The sequence below is a fragment of the Macaca thibetana genome, chromosome 4 (assembly GCF_024542745.1).
Source record: "Macaca thibetana thibetana isolate TM-01 chromosome 4, ASM2454274v1, whole genome shotgun sequence".
NCBI classification, from domain to species: Eukaryota; Metazoa; Chordata; class Mammalia; order Primates; family Cercopithecidae; genus Macaca; species Macaca thibetana.
Genome location: NC_065581.1, coordinates 126,809,110 through 126,827,457, shown reverse-complemented (window position 1 = coordinate 126,827,457; position 18,348 = coordinate 126,809,110). Strand labels below are relative to the sequence as shown.

General features: G+C 39.0%; 1 protein-coding gene across 5 annotated transcripts in view; it reads right to left on the bottom strand.

Moving 5' to 3' along the window:
• NHSL1 (NHS like 1) overlaps window positions 1-18,348 on the bottom strand; it is a 217,766-nt gene that overhangs the window by 16,935 nt on the left and 182,483 nt on the right. For 3 of the 5 annotated variants that reach the window (XM_050787331.1, XM_050787334.1, XM_050787333.1), the window contains exons 4-5: window positions 7,977-8,169; window positions 2,978-3,109 (exon numbers count right to left, since the gene is read on the bottom strand). In XM_050787331.1, the coding sequence (XP_050643288.1) occupies window positions 2,978-3,109; window positions 7,977-8,169 (325 nt within the window). The remainder of the gene's footprint in view (window positions 1-2,977; window positions 3,110-7,976; window positions 8,170-18,348) is intronic. The other 2 variants (XM_050787335.1, XM_050787332.1) reach the window with 1 other exon arrangement.

Genomic DNA, 18,348 nt, shown 5'->3' with positions numbered 1-18,348 from the left:
ATACCTTGATTTTAAAGTGTTACATATTGGCTAGTCTCCATTTTATTACTATTAATAATAGTCTATTATTTATGGATTTTGAAATAAAAACTGCATATAATTTAGCATAATATATCTTTCTAATTCTTGGAAGTCCTCTCTATGGTTAGGTTTTTTAAAAAATCCAAACCCCCAGGCAACTTGGGCAATGCCTTTTGGACAGGGTGCATCTTTCCTAGCGAATGCCTTTCCTTTGGGCCATCATTTTCTTTTTGTCTAATTTGTTTGTTACACTTCCCCTGTATATCTAGAAGAAGACTAATTTTAAAGAAAATATGAAGTATCTATTTTTGATCATCATTACCTATGTATGATTTGATAATCTTGGTAAAAAAACCTTGGTAGTTTTTAAAGTTTTTTTTTTTTTTTTAAGTTTTTTTAAAGAAACCTTGGTAGTTTAAGACTTCCAAATCAGAGTCCTTATAAGTATAAAATACTGGGAAAAAAGGCAAGATCAACCAGAAGTCCTGAAAGGACAGAACAAATAAATATGTAATCCAATATTTTTGCTAAATAAAACTGTATATAAACGTTAACTCCTCATTCTATCCAGTAATCCTCCAACTAGCCTATCTATAAAACTAGAGTCCTTGTCTAATTATCTTTTTTTTTTTTTTTTAAACTAGCTCTTCGATACGGTTGTCTCAGTTGACCTCCAGTTCTAATCCAGGTCATGTCATCGACCGCAATGATATTGACTGTCTCGTGTCTGGCAACAGTCACAACCCAGACAATGTGGGGAAAGCTATTTTCTTCCCTCCAGCATTAGTGGCAGTTCCATGTCACATGTAGAAGAAATGAACGTGGATTCCACGGATTTTAATCAGTGATTTAAAAAATACTATAATTACAAAAGAGATGATTTATCTAGCTTGCCAGATCATTCTAGTAAGATCAAAGAAACCACTGAGCTATTGGCTTCCATACTGGTTGGTTCAGGAATGAAAGTGATAAAAATTCGTAACTCTCGTTCTAGACGTCATATGACATACACACACAGACAATGCATATGGAATACTTATATGTATCCGCATCTTTATTTGGACCACACTATCCTTCTGATCTTACGAAGGGCCTAAATGCCTGTCTTTAAAGTCACTCCTTGAAGGCACATCTCCTAAAAAGACCAGTTAAAGTATAAATGTTGCTGGAGTGCTTTAGGAAATTACTCCATAAACTATCTACTGAACATACGAGTACAGATTGGTTTCCAAATTAGTTAGCTGTCACTTCAAGAATGGAAAAAAGAGTCTGAAAGAATAAGGCATAAACTGAGAGGAGAGAGAGAAAGCACACAGGTGTCCTTAAGGTAGGTTGAGGGAAGGTGCCTAGAGACAGGTAGCCACAGAGGAACCAGGCCAATAATAGCAGCAGCATGTAGGGCACGAACCAAAGACAGACTTCACAATCCCCCAGGAGCAGCTGCAGTCTTGCCTTTGTTTGCAATAAACCAATCCATGATAGAATAGGGCGAACACCTGTATACCATCTGGGTCACTGTGGCTGCCTGCAGCACAGGCAGAACATTGCTATTCTCATCTGACTTTTGCTACAGCATAGAAGGCGGAGAATATGTACTATAAAAGTGGATGGCCATAAAGGAGAAAATGCCAGCTAAAGAAAAGTGAGTCTGTGCTCTCTAATACAAGGCATTCAATCAGGGGTGTTTGGGAAAACAAACAGAGAAGCACACTGTCTGTAGCATAGCACCCAGAAGCTGACGTGCAACCTCAAGGTGCTATCACAGATATATCACTATTACTGGTTACACTCATTTTGACTAAAAGACTAACTGCAAACTTTAGAAATAATGACTCTGAGTTTCTAGAGTATAACTTTTGAGAGTAAATAAAAACATCAGGTGAAAGTAACTATTAGGAAATAAGTCCACAGGTTGGCCAAAGAGGAAAGGACACATTTCAAGACAGGTAGTATTAAGTTTCCTATAATAATGACCACAGTAGCTATTATGTTTATGGTAGTACCAGGTACTAACCAAGTACCAAGGGCCTCACATGCATAAATTGTCCTCAAACAACCCTAAGAGGTAGGTTCTATTAACATCACCAAGCCCGTTTGTTAAATGAGGAAGTAGACTCAGAGAGATGAAGTTAACTGAGGTCACCCGCAGAGCAAGTGGCAGAGTTAGGGTTCAACCAAGCCGGTTGGCACTGGAGTCCTTAGTCCTAACCCAGGAGCTATGCTATCTGCAGACATTCTGGTATTATGGGCCCTATTAGAAAACAGTGAGAGGAAGTTAATCTAGAAAGAAAATGAAAGGATTATCCAAAGCTTTATAAAGATAACCAGAAACAAAATGGATAAGTAATTAAACAATCCTCTTCACCAGCCAAAACATTTTTTTTTTGTTTTCATCACAGGTTGAACATAAAGGATTAAGAATAAAGAAGCTATGAAATTGTTTCACTGAAAGTAATAAAGGCACTATCGAACATAAATGACTATTTCCTATATTTACCAATAATCCCAGACTGTAGTTTCTGATGACAAAATGCCACCAGTAGTGTCATTATAGTTATAGTGGAAGTCCATATTCATAATTTGATGTCCTAGAATGACTTTTCTGTTTCATGAAAACTCAAGATATAAATGACAAGTAAATTTAATTGTGGGAATAACCAATGCTCCATGTCACATAGCGATGATGAGGTAACTATGAATTTCTATCTTCCCAGTTAATCGTTTTCATGTAAGCTCTTCCCTCTCCTTGTACCTTCTCCCCAAAATTCAATCAACTCTCTCTCTCCATGGGATGTTAAGATCTGCACCTAATGCCTCATTCAGGAAGGAAGCTGGCCCGTTGGGGCACCAAACGGCTATCAGAATGTATCGATTTTATAAGCACCACGAATGAGGTTAGCGCAGTAAGGCCGAGTGGCAGTGAGGGGCAACAGAATACAGTTCTGATGAGCCATACCTAGCTCCTTCTGTATGTTGTCAGGGACTCCTGTAATAGTCTTTCTCCTTTTGACTTTCTTCGGTCGTCTTACCAGAGAGTCTGTGTAAATTAGAGACCGCCGAAGGCTGGCCTGGCGATCGAAATTCTCCCCTAATGTAGAGTAGTAGAACAAGCAAAGCAATGTTATTTTCAAGCAAGCTGACACCATGCACTTTATTCCAGAAGCTTGTTGTAAAATGATAAGAAGGTATTAATAATGTTAGCCAGTCATATGATGATGAATGCTGAAGGGCAAAAAAGGAAGGAAAGCACATTATCACAGTAAGGCTGTTTTCCAAGTTCTACCTTCCAAAGGAAGCACCTTGATCTCATTTTCAAATGAGCTGGAGTAGCAAATGCAAATTTAATAACACACTGGAAGAGTTACTCTGTGTTATTTAACAAAACAAAATTTTGGAAGTATTTCATATATATGCTCTGGTCACCAAAACCACTCTACATTAGCGTGTAGGTGGCGACGGAATGAGTATTTTTTCATTCATATGGTCATCTTGCAGAGATCAACACTAATATCTTGCTTTATGTGATGAAATAAGTAACTTAATAAAGATTTCTTGAATGAAAAGCTTTTTCTTCAATCAAGGAGGCTGACAATTTGGATAGACTGTGGTAATTGCTGTGGTGTGACATACAACTGTAGTGAAAAATGAAACGCCTTACCATGATAAAGTACTTTTACCACAATGAGACCCAGTAGCACTGCTGTTGTTAAAGGTGAACTGCTTCTATTTCATAATTACTTTTCAAAGTTGATCTTAATTCAGACATTTCAGGTGATTTTGCAATCAAACCTGGAATGCCACATCATGGGACTTCTTTTTTTCCTTCTAGAGTATCGGTGTGTTTGATTAACACATCATGAGAAACCATACAATAATAAAGTATATAACAGCATCTGTTATTGATTGGTCTATTTTAAATTACCTGGCAGTTTAAAGTCTTACAGCACTGACCTTTTTGAATGGTTATTCTTCTCAAAAAGTTATTTTTAAATATACATATATATACACATACACATTACAAACTTCCATCATTTTATGCATAAAAGTATAAAAACGTTCACTCTTAACATTACTGACACACATTCAATGTAGGTATGTTGTGGACAATGTAACTTGTATTTTGGTAAGAAAAAATTGGGAACCTTATCTAATGAAAAGAGAGAATAAAACATCTGAATGATCAAAACACATTTCCCCTGCTGAGGAACAAACTTACGTAAATGCTTGCAAACTTACAAATGTTTACAACCTTGTCACTAATGGAGAAAAACAGAAATGACTGAGAGAAACCCTTAAATACCAGAAGGTGCCAATGCTGCGAAAAACTGGGTCACTAAGTGCAATAGCATAAATGGTGCATGCGAGAGGCAAGTCACAATGCAGTGCTTCATTAATTCCCTGCAGCAGAAAAAACTTCCTTGTATCAAGACATTAAGAACAGACAAAACATTAACAGAAAGTTGCACTTAGGCCAGTGTGGTGGCCCATACCTATAATCCCAGCACGTTGGAGGGCTGAGGAGGGTGGATCACTTGAACTCAGGGGTTCAAGACCAGCCTAAGCAACATGGTGAAACCCTGTCTCTACCAAAAATACAAAAAAGGTATCTGGGTGTGGTGGTATGTGCCTGTAGTCCCACCTACTCAGGAGGCTGAGGTGGGAGGATCGCTTGAGCCTGGGAGGCAGAGGTTGCAGTGAGCTGAGATTGCGCCACTGCATGCCCGCATGGGCGACAGAGTGAGACCTCCATCTCCAAAAAAAAAAAAAAAAAAAATTAAAAGAAAGTTGCATTTAGTCTCCAGTTTTGCTTCCTAGACAAAAGATAAAATCACCAAGCTCCAAGAAAATTAAGAAACAAACCATTTGAGGATGAACATCTAAGACACACGTCATTGAAGGCACCAAATGCTTGATCTTGCATCATGACCTAAAAAAAGTCTGTATCTTCTGCTGGATTATACATTTTTTGAGGGTACAGACTGTGATGCATGTACTTTAGCATCCCCCATGGCACTCAGCTAATGCCTGGCACAAAGCAGTTATTCAATAAATATCTGTTGAATTTAATCACTGCCTTTAATTGAAAAATGGCATTCATCAGTCATGGTTACTATTTAGAAATATACTTGAAAGTCTCTGGGCATACTCTGGCTCTGGAGGCTGCCCGATTAACAAATTGTTCATTGCTCAATTAAACTATGTTAAATTTAAAACCAAAAAAAAAAAAAGAAATAAACTTGGATAGCTCAAACACCAGTATAAAGCCAGTTTGTAAAAATTCTTTAAGTATGTTTATCCAATACACTTATCTTCCAGGTGGAAGCGTTGTTATCCCACATAGCAGATTATAGAACATATTTATATGTACATATTAATTTAAATATTTTTTCCTCTTCAAGTTTTAGAACATGCTGAGTGCCCACAAGACTATAACTAAAGGGATTAAATCAGTTTTCAAGCCAGCAGCTCATGGTGCTAACATTCTACCTCTATGCATGGTGGGCTGAACTCTGGATTTGAAATGATGTATTTATTGCCACTTTTTTTTTCCTGCTGAGCCTTACTAGGAAAATCAAACTAGAGGCTCAATGCTCACCCCAACGAATGAGCACATGACAGTTCCCTAGAGGAATTTTTTTTTAAATCTCAAATATCTTCTAGGACTTTAGAAATATATAATTTAAAGAGCAGGAAGCTGTATAACCTATGTCAATTCAACCACTAAAAGTGAAAATTTTAAATGTATTGTTTCTTTATAACAGATTAGAAAAATAATTCTTTAAGAAATATGTGTGTATATATGTGAACACACAGATGTAGAAATGGATCAATATGTGATTAGGTATTGTATTTACTTTTAGCATTTCTGCAAAATGTTAATCATTTGATTAAAAGTAAATTACATTTTGACATAACTCATATTGCTCTTTGTTTATTGTCATTCACCTTTCCTGTGTAGCATTTTAAAGGCCTCTCTTTAAACGCTAATTCATCTCTACTTAGTCATCAGATAGGACAGAATTAAAGCTCAGAGACATGACACTGTCTTCTGTTGTGACAATGTAATTCATTGGAAGTAATTCTTCATTCTTGAAACTCTACTCTATTTTAAATCTCTTAATCTCAAGATAATGCATTTCACCTTAATTCCATTAAGGATTGTCATATTTCATTGCACAATCTTCTTATCTTATAATATTATTTCATAGGCACTTAATTATATATAATGTAATTACATTTCTGCTGCATTTAATCAATCAAATAGTGTAATTCATTTTCTTATAGAAAAAAGCAGCCATGTATTTCATTGACCAGTAAACATTATACTTTGTTCTAAAACATAGTTATACTTTTAAAAATAATCTTTAAAAAATATTATCTAGGTAAATAAGAAGCATATTCAGAAAGATCAATAACATTGTTTGCTGAGAAAATGGCTTAAAATGTCCTGCTATTCTTTTAAGATTTAAGTAAAATAAATGTGGAAAAATATATACTGAACAGAAAATAATTCATGTACTTATTTATTAAATTTCTATGGAATTTAAAATATGAGTTCTAAATGTAATTTCTAAATATCCGGGAAGGTTTTAAAAAAAATCTGCAGTGACTATGAAGATGCTATTAGCCCCTTACAAGCTCACCAATGCCATGGCAAAAAGCTTTCTAAAGCTTTCTAACAGCAGTAGCCTCAGAAGCACAGCAAGGATGCTATGGGTTTCCAGAGTAAATGTTCAGGAAAACTCATTCTTTTTGATCACCTAGTTTTTTTGTCAGCTTCTGGCCTTAAGGGCCCTGCTTTGTATGAACTGATTATCAATGACCACTATTAGTCATCTATTTCCATCGAACATACAATTCAATTAATAGTTGAAGCTATTAACTCTTCACATGTCTATTTTCACTTTGTGCCCTCCCCAAACCATTAACCCATGCTCCTTGTGGTCTATGGAGGTGATAAAGCAGGAAAATTTTGATTCTTTTTTTTTTTTGAGGTGAAGTTTTGTTCCTTTTTGCCCAGGTTGGAGTGCAATGGTGCAATCTCTTGGCTCACTGAAACCTCTGCCTCCTGGGTTCAAGCAATTCTCCTGCCTCAGACTCCAGAGTAGCTGGGATTACAGGCATGTGCCACCATGCCCTGCTAATTTTGTATTTTTAGTAGAGACAGGGTTTCACCATGTTGGCCAGGCTGGTCTCGAACTCCTGAACTCAGGTGATCCACCCACCTCAGCCTCCCAAAGTGCTGGGATTACAGGTGTGAGCCACCGTGCCCAGCCAATTCTGCTATCTTTTTAGCAGCTCTCCTAAGTTCATGAAAGATTATCTTTGAATTGTATGTACCTTGTTGTCACCTTAATTGTCACAAATGATTACAGGCTGAGTATAATATTCCATAAGAACTTGAATTTCAGGTTTGGCAATTAATATTTGTAGTCTAGCTTAATATAACATATTCTGAAAAATTTATATTCAGAAGAAATTTTGAATAAGTAATATCTCCTTTTTTCTACTTTAGGAAATTTCTAGAAAATCTATCATTAGAAACATCACAAAATAATTATTTCTTTACTTCTGTAAATATTACTTAACCCTTTAGAAGGGAAATATATACTTTTTCTTCATACCTAGGACCACATTTACAAGATGTTTCGATATAACCAAAGGCTTACTAAAAAGCAATTTAATTAAAAGAGACACTCTTAAGAGGAATGGTTGGACCACTGAGTTCTTTGACACCAGTGTTTGGCGATATAGTCTTCTGACCCAACAAGCAGTAGATATTTCATATGCACACATATATGTAGTTTCAATGTTCCTTTCATTAAACAAAGAGCATGAAGTTGGACCACAGCTATTCACCTTTGATACAACAATGAAACGCTAACAGCGTATATCAAAAAGCTGTAGTCATTCTCCCAAGTACATTCTGAACCTGTCTGGCTAGCAAAGCGTACCAGTTATGTTAATAGGCACCACATCAGCCTGGACTGTTTGGGCTTGCTGTCGCATCTTCTCTTCTGGTGTTGGCAGTGGAAGCGACTTGGTCCAGTTCGTCTGAGTATTAAGGTCGGAGAAGTCACTTGAGGTTGGTGTTTTAGGTCTCCTGATGGAAATAAATCTTTCTTCTTCTGATGAAGAGAGAGAACACTGCAGAGAAAAAAGAAGCAGCAGCCACAGTGTATAAAGAGCTGGCAGAAACATTTTAAAATATATTTCTTATTTTTAAAAAAATTAGATTGGTTTAAAAGAAGCCAAAATAATTGGTCGCTTTTAGGAACAGAGGCAATGGTTTGCTCAGCCTCTTGAGTCTGACCTGTAATACTCATGATTCACACCGGCCTTAGTCTGTAAACTGTGAGGACTGCAAAAGGTTCTGCTGACGAACAAAATCTTTGAAGATCTTTCTGCTTTCCCTCTATCTACTGTGGTCAGAAAGTTCATGGAATGGCTGGCACGGTGGCTCATGCCTGTAATCCCAGCACTTTGGGAGGCAGAGGTGGGTGGATCACTTGAGGTCAGGCGTTCAAGACCAGCTGGCCAACATGGTGAAACCCCGTCCCTACTAAAAATAAAAAAATTAGTCAGGGGTGGTGGTGAGCACCTGTAATCCCAGCTACTTGGGAGGTTGAGGCAGGAGGATCACTTGAACCCAAGAGGCAGAGGTTGCAGTGAGCCAAGATCGTGCCACTGCACTCCAGCCTGGGCAACAGAGTGAGACTCTGTCTCAAAAAAAATTTTTAAAAAGAAAGAAGGAAAGAAAGCTCATGGGTTTAGTTTAACGTTAGAAGCCTGGAGAAAAACAACATGGCTGTGGCCATCAGTTTCCATTTTTATTAAAATTTAGTTTTGCTCAAAGTAATTTCTAGCCTCAATCTTATTTCCTTCAGGCTCTGACTTCAAGGACATTTCAAAAATGATAGAGCTATTGTTGTTCAACTACTTGTGCTCTTGTGAAGCCATTTATATGGGAGAAAATCAGTGTGAAATTGTTAAATTATAAGGAGCTGACTAAAGCTCTGCTCTGAGCCATATCAAAATTCTATGAAAACATTTCTAGCATTGTCTGTTTTGATACAGATTAACATCCTCACTGAAGAGCCCTTCTTCAATACCTTTCTTTCCCATAACACCTTAAAAACTGTAATCAAGAAAGTTGTGTTGGCAAGCATTTTATGATGGACTTCAACCTGACTCCATGGCAGCTGGTTCTGTGACTAAGATGCTCCGAGAAGGCCGAATGAGTGCAGGGTGCTTAGGAACACAACAAAAAAGGGTAATCGACTTTTGTGGGGGAAATAACAGCTTATAATAAAAAATAAATGTGTAAGAACTGCTCTTTAAGTCTGAAGCATTTAAACGGAATTACCACTTATGAAAGTAAAGCTTTTAGAAAGAATTTTACTGGAAAATAAAAAGTCAGTGAACCTTCCCAAAGGGAGTACCTGTACAACCAGCACCCAGTTCAATACACCTTCTACCCCAACCACATATCCCCAAACGAGGGTAACTGTTATCCCAGCTTCTAATACCATAGCTTGGTTTTGCCTATATTTGAACTTCCTGTAAAGGGAATCACACTGTCTGTTCTCTTTTGTGACCTATTTATTTCATTTAACATTATGTTTCATCTAACTTTACAAGGCATGTTTTAATCTTTCTGGATTTAATGCAAGTCTCTAAGAGGACACAGATGAGAAATATAAAGAAATGCATTGGTTAGAAATTTCAGGCCAGGCACGGTGGCTCACGCCTGTAATCCCAGCACCCTGGGAGGCCGAGGCGGGCGGATCACCTGAGGTCGGGAGTTCGAGACCAGCCTGACCAACATGGAGAAAACCTGTCTCTACTAAAAATACAAAATTAGGCCGGGCGCGGTGGCTCAAGCCTGTAATCCCAGCACTTTGGGAGGCCGAGATGGGCGGATCACGAGGACAGGAGATCGAGACCATCCTGGCTGACACGGTGAAACCCCGTCTCTACTAAAAAAATACAAAAAAACTAGCCGGGCGAGGTGGCGGGCGCCTGTAGTCCCAGCTACTCGGGAGGCTGAGGCAGGAGAATGGCGTGAACCCGGGAGGCGGAGCTTGCAGTGAGCCTAGATCACGCCACTGCACTCCAGCCTGGGCGGCAGAGCGAGACTCTGTCTCAAAAAATAAATAAATAAATAAATAAAAAATAAAAAAATAAAAATACAAAATTAGCTGGACATGCTGGCGCATACCTGTAATCCCAGCTACTGGGGAGGCTGAGGCAGGAGAACTGCTTGAACCCAGGAGGCAGAGGTTGCAGTGAGCCGAGATTGCACCACTGCACCCCAGCCTGGGAAACAAGAGCAAAATTCTGTCTCAAAAAAAAAAGAAAAAAAAAATTTCAAACACAAGAACACGGTCATCACTGTTTATTGCAACTGCATTCATCTTGCTGCAAAAATCTGTATTTATTCTACAACCACTGGAGCTCTATAAATCTGAAAAAGACTATGTAAGAGCTAATGAAAATAGTTTGCTATGGGCGATAGGGCCCTAGACTAAGAATCCAAAGACCTGAGTCTCTTCCTAAACTTTGATGTTTCCTTTGCTGTAAAATGGGGCTACCCAGCCTACCTTTGTGCATCCACAGAGGTGCTCTTAAGACCTAATAAGATGATAAATGTGAAAGTGTCTATGACTGTTAAATATCGTGGATATGGGCCAGGCACAGTGGCTCATGCCTGGAACCCCAGCACTTTGGGAGGCTGAGGCGGGCAGATCACAAAGTCAGGAGATCGAGACCACCCTGGCCAAAACGATGAAACCCCGTCTCTACTAAAATTAAAAAACAAAAAAAATTAGGGCATGATGGTGTGCACCTGTAGTCTCAGCTACTCGGGAGGTTGAGGCAGGGGAGCCAAGATTGTGCCACTGCACTCCAGCCTGGCAACAGAGCGAGACTCTGTCTCAAAAAAAAAAAAAAAAAAAAAAGGCCGGGCGCGGTGGCTCAAGCCTATAATCCCAGCACTTTGGGAGGCCGAGACAGGGGATCACGAGGTCAGGAGATCGAGACCATCCTGGCTAATACGGTGAAACCCCGTCTCTATTAAAAAACACAAAAAACTAGCCGGGCGAGGTGGCGGCGCCTGTAGTCCCAGCTACTCGGGAGGCTGAGGCAGGAGAATGGCGGGAACCCGGGAGGCGGAGCTTGCAGTGAGCTGAGATCCGGCCACTGCACTCCAGCCTGGGCGGCAGAGCGAGACTCTGTCTCAAAAAAAAAAAAAAAAAAAAAAAAATCATGGATATGAAGGTGGTGCTGACATAAATATTACTTTAGAAAAGCAAAGTCATGAACTGACATGTGCTCACTTTTTTTTTCTTTTACCAAGAAGACTAATAATAATAAAGGTATGTGGAAAAGATAAATCATATAATTAGATATCTCAATACATTTACTTGATGTTCTTAATACATAAAACACATAAAATGATCATCCAGTTTCTTTTCCACCTAAGGAAAATGTGAAATAATGTTTGTAATTAAATTGACAAATATACTCAATTTATAAACTGAGCATGTTGTTGGTGTCTTATAATACTAAATTGCACTATAACCATTGATACTTGATCTGATTCTGGTTAAAGGGGTCAAAACTCACACAGATCCTTAAAGACAATCAAAGGGGTTTTGAGTCAGCAGCAGCTAAGCCATACTGATGTAAATCAATTATTTCCAGCCTTTTTGCAGTCGTGACACTTGTTAAGTTTGATTTGTAACACATATTCTCTACCCTTAAGATGCACACACACACACACACTTAAAATTAGTATCACTGAAGAATTTCATGGCAGTTTGTATAAAGGCTACATGTCTGAGTTTGAATCTCAAGCTAGTAAATTAGAGGATTACTCCAATTTCCTGTTACATACACATAAATATAATTTTTCAGGCAACCTTGAATTATAGTATAAAGCTTGAAGGCAATAAGAAGCAAATCCTAACCAGAAAGGTTTAAAGGAAAGAAAAATAAAGCTTTCAGGCTACAGCTCTCTATGCCCTGTAGCAAGGGCTCCCTTTTCCATATGACGTCTACTGTGGGAGCAGGATGAAGCACTGTCTACCGTTTGTAAGCATCTCAATGGTGCTCATCAGCCCCACTAACCTACTTTTCTTCTAGTTGACTGATAGCGTCAGAATCGATAACTCTCATAATGAAACAGTACTTCCCCGTAGGGACAATCACCAGGGATCACTCCAGCATGACAACTGATAGAGTCCATTTTGTAAAGTGCTCCTTTCTCTTACAAGAAAATTTCCCAGCCAAGCAGGGCACAGATAGAGTTATACACAAATGTGACTGTTAGGTCTCACACTCTACTAAAGGACAGTAAAACACCAGGATGGATGACTTCCAGGATGATATGACTCTCATGCCTCCCAGTGTATATAAACACAGCAGGGGCACAGAAACACCCCCCTCATTTCAATAGCAGAACACAACATGATTAGCCTATTAAGATGGACATAGTAATACCGGATTATTACACAGGCCTCTTAACTATCTCCATTTTTCTGCCCTTGTTGACCATCCTCCCCTGCTCCTCCCCTTCTGTCTACTCTCAATACGGCAGGCAAAGGGATCGTTTTAGAAATATAAGTCAGATCATGTTGCTCTTCTGTTCAAACCCTCCAAAGTCCTTACTATGACCTCCAAGACCCTACATGATCTACCAGCCGGCCACTGTTATCTCCCTGACTGCATTTCCTACTGTTCTCTCCCATATTAATTCTACTCCAGCCACGCCATCCTCCATGCTGTACCTTGTACCTTCCATGCACACTCCTGCCTCAGGGCCTTTGCACTTGCTGTTCCACGGCCTGAAATGCTCCTCCTGTAGACATCCACACAGGTAGCCCCTTCTTTTTCTTTAGGTCCCCTTAAGAGTCCTCTTTTATTGAGGTCTTACCTGTTCATCCTATTCAATTTCAACCTCTTTCTAATATTTTGTATCCCCTTTCCCTTCTCTCTTTTTTCTCTTTAGTACACACAACTAGTACACATATATTTTATTTATGTATCTTGACTCTCCGACAAGAATATAAGTTCCATGAAGCTTTGAATCAGAATTGCATAAAAGGTTATTTCAGAATTTGAGCTTCAGAAGGCCCACCATTTAGTAACTGATGGCTATATGCCTTGCCCTTGGTGGGGGCTTTATAGAACGTATCTCATTTAATCTTCACGGTGTTTGCCTTAATAATAAGGAAGTGGAGACTCAAAGGAGTAAAGTAACTTGACTTTTGGAAAGTTCACAAGTGGGCAGTTGAGATTAGAAACCAGAACTGACCCCAAAGTCTCTCCTGTGAAACAATGTAAAATAACAATGTGGCAATATTTACAATAAATTACTAGGTCTTCCGGTCTCAAAACAAAATCTCCCTTTATAGCTGTAAATAAGAACAAAACCTTTTGAAACTCTATACAAGTAAAGAAAAAAAAAAAAAAAAAAACGGTGTGTACCAGCACATCCTGGCACTGTCATTTACTAGCTGTATGTTTTGATCAACTCAATCTCCCCATATAGAGAACAGAATGACCCAAGTAGCATTCAAATGCTTCATGTTAATGAAATCCCTCAATATAGGGTGACTTTTTAAAAAATTGAGTTTTAAATCGCCTTGCTCTCAGAACTTAAATGTAGTTTTGGGATCTGTCAGTTGGTCATTAATGCTCACCAATACCCCATATCCTGGTCCTGGACGGAATGGAGAGTCACAAATGAAACATAAGCCAGATTCCTTGTGTCAAATTGCTTCATTCAGAAAGGGAGAGAAACAGGCAACGCTGACAGTTACTTTGTAGTTTCTGGATGCTGGAAGACCTGCATTTTAGAGACTTCTAGATTCTACCCAGAAACCAGACAAGCTCCCACCAGACGGACAGTGTGGGGCCTGAAGCAGGGCCGCCTTCCCATGTATTCTCATATGAAATATGCTCTCTTTCTCAGAACAGCGAACTGATCCAAAAGTGGGATTAACTAAGAAACACAGATTAGTTCAGTCTTTTTTGTTTTGATTTGTTAGTAAAAGTTAGAAAATTGAATTATAGCCAGAGCTAAACTTAGTATTCATTTAGAGTTATTACATGAAAATAGAGAACAGATGACACTATATAGAACATATCAACTATATAGAACTATATAGTTGGTATCTTTAAGAAGACAGCAACATACATTCCAGTCCTTTTGGGATGACACTTAGTCTTTCATGCTCTTCCTCCCAGAATTAAACCTCTTGTGTTGACTCTTGGTTTTCAAGATCCTTCATAGTTTCATAGGGTGCCAAAACGTCTGTAGCCTTTTTTGGCTATATGCTTCTTTTGTCTTTAGTAGACTTAGACACAAAAGACCCTCACTTATTTCTGTTCTCTGTGTATTCCTTTTTTTTTTTTTTCCCTCCTGGCACCACCAACAACAGAAAAAGTTGGGGGTAGTGGAAATGAATGCATGTAGAAGCACAGTTCATGGTTCATTCAGCAACTCCATGATGGCCAACAGGTGACTTTCACATCCATATTATCAAGTAACTTTAAGTGTTCATTCTTTTTTTCTTTTGAGATGAAGTTTCACTCTGTCACCCAGGCTAGAGTGCAGTGTAGTGGTGCAATCTTGGCTCACTGCAACCTCCGCATCCCAGGTTCAAGCAATTCTCCTGCCTCAGCCTCCCAAGTAGCTGGGATTACAGGCACGTGCCACCATGCCTGGCTAATTTTTGTATTTGTAGTAGAGATGGGGTTTTGCCACATTGGCCAGGCTGGTCTCGAACTCTTGGCCTCAGGTGATCTGTCCGCCTCAGCCTCCAAAGTTCTGGGATTACAGGTGTGAGCCACCGTGCCCCGCCTAATTGTTCATTCTTTCATATGCCGTATATTGGTCCCTTTACCTCAAATCTAATTGCTTTATCAAGAGCTCTAAACTCTTTTGTTATTGCTGTTTTCGAGATGAGGTCTTGCCCTCTTGCCCAGGCTAGAGTGCAGCTGAGCGATTATAGCTCACGGCAGCCTCAGATTCCCAGGCTCAAGCAATCCTCCTGCCTCAGCTTCCCAAGTAGCTGGGACTATGGATGTGCACCAGCATGCCTGGCTAATTTATTTATTTTTCATTTATTTTTATTGCATTATTATTTTTTTGAGACAGGGTCTCATGCTGTCACCCAGGCTAGAGTACAGTGGCACAATCACAACTCACTGCAGACTCAAACTCCTGGGTTCAAGCCATCCTCCCACCTCAGCCTCCCAAGTAACTAGGATGAGGGGCACAAGCCACCATGCCCGGCTAACTTTTGAAAGCTTTCTGTAGAGACAGGGTCCCGCTATGTTGCCTAGGCTGGTCTTGAACTCCTAGGCTCAAGCCATCCTCCTGCCTCAGCCTCCAAAGTGCTAAAATTACAGGCTCGAGCCACTGCACCAGGCCCTAAGAGCTCTAAACTTTCTTATCACACAGTAAATTAAAATATTTTGGATCTTAACTATCCCATATTAAGCGATCCTTTCCTCAAAGAAAATACTTAATTAGAACATATATGTTTAAACTGATATAGTAAATTGTTTGTAATCATATTTTAGTATAACAAATATTTACTATAACAAATTATTTAGTATAACAAATTATAATACATTATGTTATGTATTACAATCACATAACATAATGAATATTCAAGAACTCACTACTCAACCCATGACCTAAAATATTACTAATAACCTGCATCTCCCTCCACGCCCCTATCCCATCTCCCTACTTCCCCAGTGGTGATCACTAGCCTGAATTTTGTGTTCCTAATTATTCCTTGTTATATGTGTGCATATGTGTGTGTGTGTGTGCATAAATTTGCTTTGACTTTTACAAAAATAGTATTATTCTCTTTGTGTTTTTCTTACCATTATCTTTCTAAGACACATCCATGTAGTTGTGTGAAACTATAATTCATTCATTTCACTGGGGTATACATTCCACTCCAGTACTAATTCATTCACTTCCATAATTGATAGACAATTGGGTTGTAAAAGACACTCTTTGTATTATTTCAGCAATGCAAAATTCCCCATAAGAGAATGGTTAGGAAGAAAGGGCTGTGGGAAAGGCTCTACTCCCCATACACTCATTACTGGGTGAAAAACATGAGCTCTGGAGTTATAAGTCTAGGTTTAAATCCTGGTTTTGCTTTTAGGGGTAATAGATGTATTCACTGTCTTGATTATGGTAATGGTCTCCTGTGTGTACACATGTCAAAATTTATTAAGTTGTATACTTTAAATATGCATAGGCTTAAATGTGTATAGATTATTTTATGTAAGTTATACTTCAATAAAGGTATTTTAACAAACAAAGATCGTGTTTCAGTACTTAAAAGCTATGTGATCTTAGGCAAGTGATCTAATCTCTCCAAGATACAGTTTTCTCATCCATGATATGGGCATAATCAAAGCTACCTTGCATGGTTGCAATAAATACTGAATATATTCACATACAGCACTGAGCACAGTCCCTGGCGCCTGAGACTTTCCATGTACCAGGTGTTTGGCATCATACTGGAAACACAGAGATCGACAAGATAGGGATGCTGTCCACTAATCTAGAAGAGAAGGCAGGTATGAATAGACCCTGATTATAGAGTAGAAACAGCAAGAGAAACTGGAATGGGTCACTGGAGACACTCTCGCTGGTTTGCAGGCAAAAAGGCCCGGGAATGACCGACCCCGATTCTCTCATTCTTGCCTGCAATGGCATAGAATAAGAAGGTGCCATAACTGCAGAGCAGTGAGCATCGACTCATTTGTGTTTCTACAGTGTCCTGAAGTTACTCGCAGAGACCCAGTAACACATGATTGCATACGGAGTAATCACTTCTCGACTGTAAGCTACTCTAGGCCAAGAACAGGATCCATATACTGAGACCAAGTAGCTCTTAAAAACATTTTTTTGGGGAAAAAAAAATTGAGTGACGCATACCAGACAAGTCAAAAAGGAGTAAGAGATGACAAAATCGGGCATAATGAGGAGGAATTGGGGTAATTGAGTAATCTTGCCCTTTTGCTTAACCAGCATGGTACAATGAAAAGAAATGAGCTCCAAGGAGCCCCGCCTTCACATGCGCCCTGCAAAGAGCCACCTTCGCATGCTTCCTGCAAGGAGCTCCCGCCTTCGCATGCCTCCTGGTGCTTTCGAGCTATGTGATCTTGAGAAAGCCATCTCATATTTCTGAGTCTCCATTTCCAGATTAAAATAATAGTAATAGGTATTAAAATAATCTGTTCCATGGGCTGCTTGTGGAAAATAAGATCTAATTTGTGAAAAAGTTCTATATCCTAACGTGTACTGTGATGAACAAGCTAGCAATAGCATAAACAATGGTAGCTCCACACATAGATAACCTGTAAAGCCATGACAATCAGACATTTGTCAGTAGATGCTGAAACCTCTCAAATTTATTGCCTTGGGCAGGAAATTCTATGTGGGTGGAACAAAAGATGATTGGGACAGTGGCCACATTTTTATAAAAACAGACATTGTCTATTGAATTATTTTCTTTGAAGCGTGGTTTGAAATGCCAATCAGCTTAATAACACTTATCATCATTTGAGCATCTACTATGTGCCAGGCACTGTGCTAAGGGTTTCACAACATTAATTTACTTCAACCTTTCCAAGGCAGGTAGGGTAACTATGTAATTTTATCAAACCCAGAACACCTCTGAGAGTGAAAGGGGGTGCAATTAATAATTACACAGAAAACAGCTGTAAACCAGGGCTGTCCTAAGCAAACCAGAACATGTGGTTTATATCTCTTTACAGTTGAGGAAACTGAACCTCACAGACGAAAGCAACTTATCCAAGGCCACTGAGGTCTGACAGGTGGAAAAGCTGCCCCAAACCTATGCTCTCAAGCATCATGTTAAATAAGCCTCCTGTGTTTACAGGTATGGCAGCAAGGTTACTGCCTTTTCTTCAAAGTCTTCCTTTGATTTAAACATTTGTTATCAACAAAGCCTAAAACAGAAACTGACATGACAGTTCAAAGAATAACAGGAAATAGGGAAATTTTGAGTTCTATCATTACTATTAAAGCCAACTGTTTACTGCCAAAAATCTAGATCTAATACATCTCTTTAGGGGTGAATTTTACACAAGAGATTGCATAACTCATGATTGATATCCTTTCTGCTAAGACAAAGGGGACTCTGTGAATGTTTCCAGATTCAGTGAACATACCATCAAATACAACTTCCAATAATGGCAGGGGGAAATTCCCTATCGACTCACAGTAAGTATTTTGGCACTGATAACTGACCTCCCTTCAAA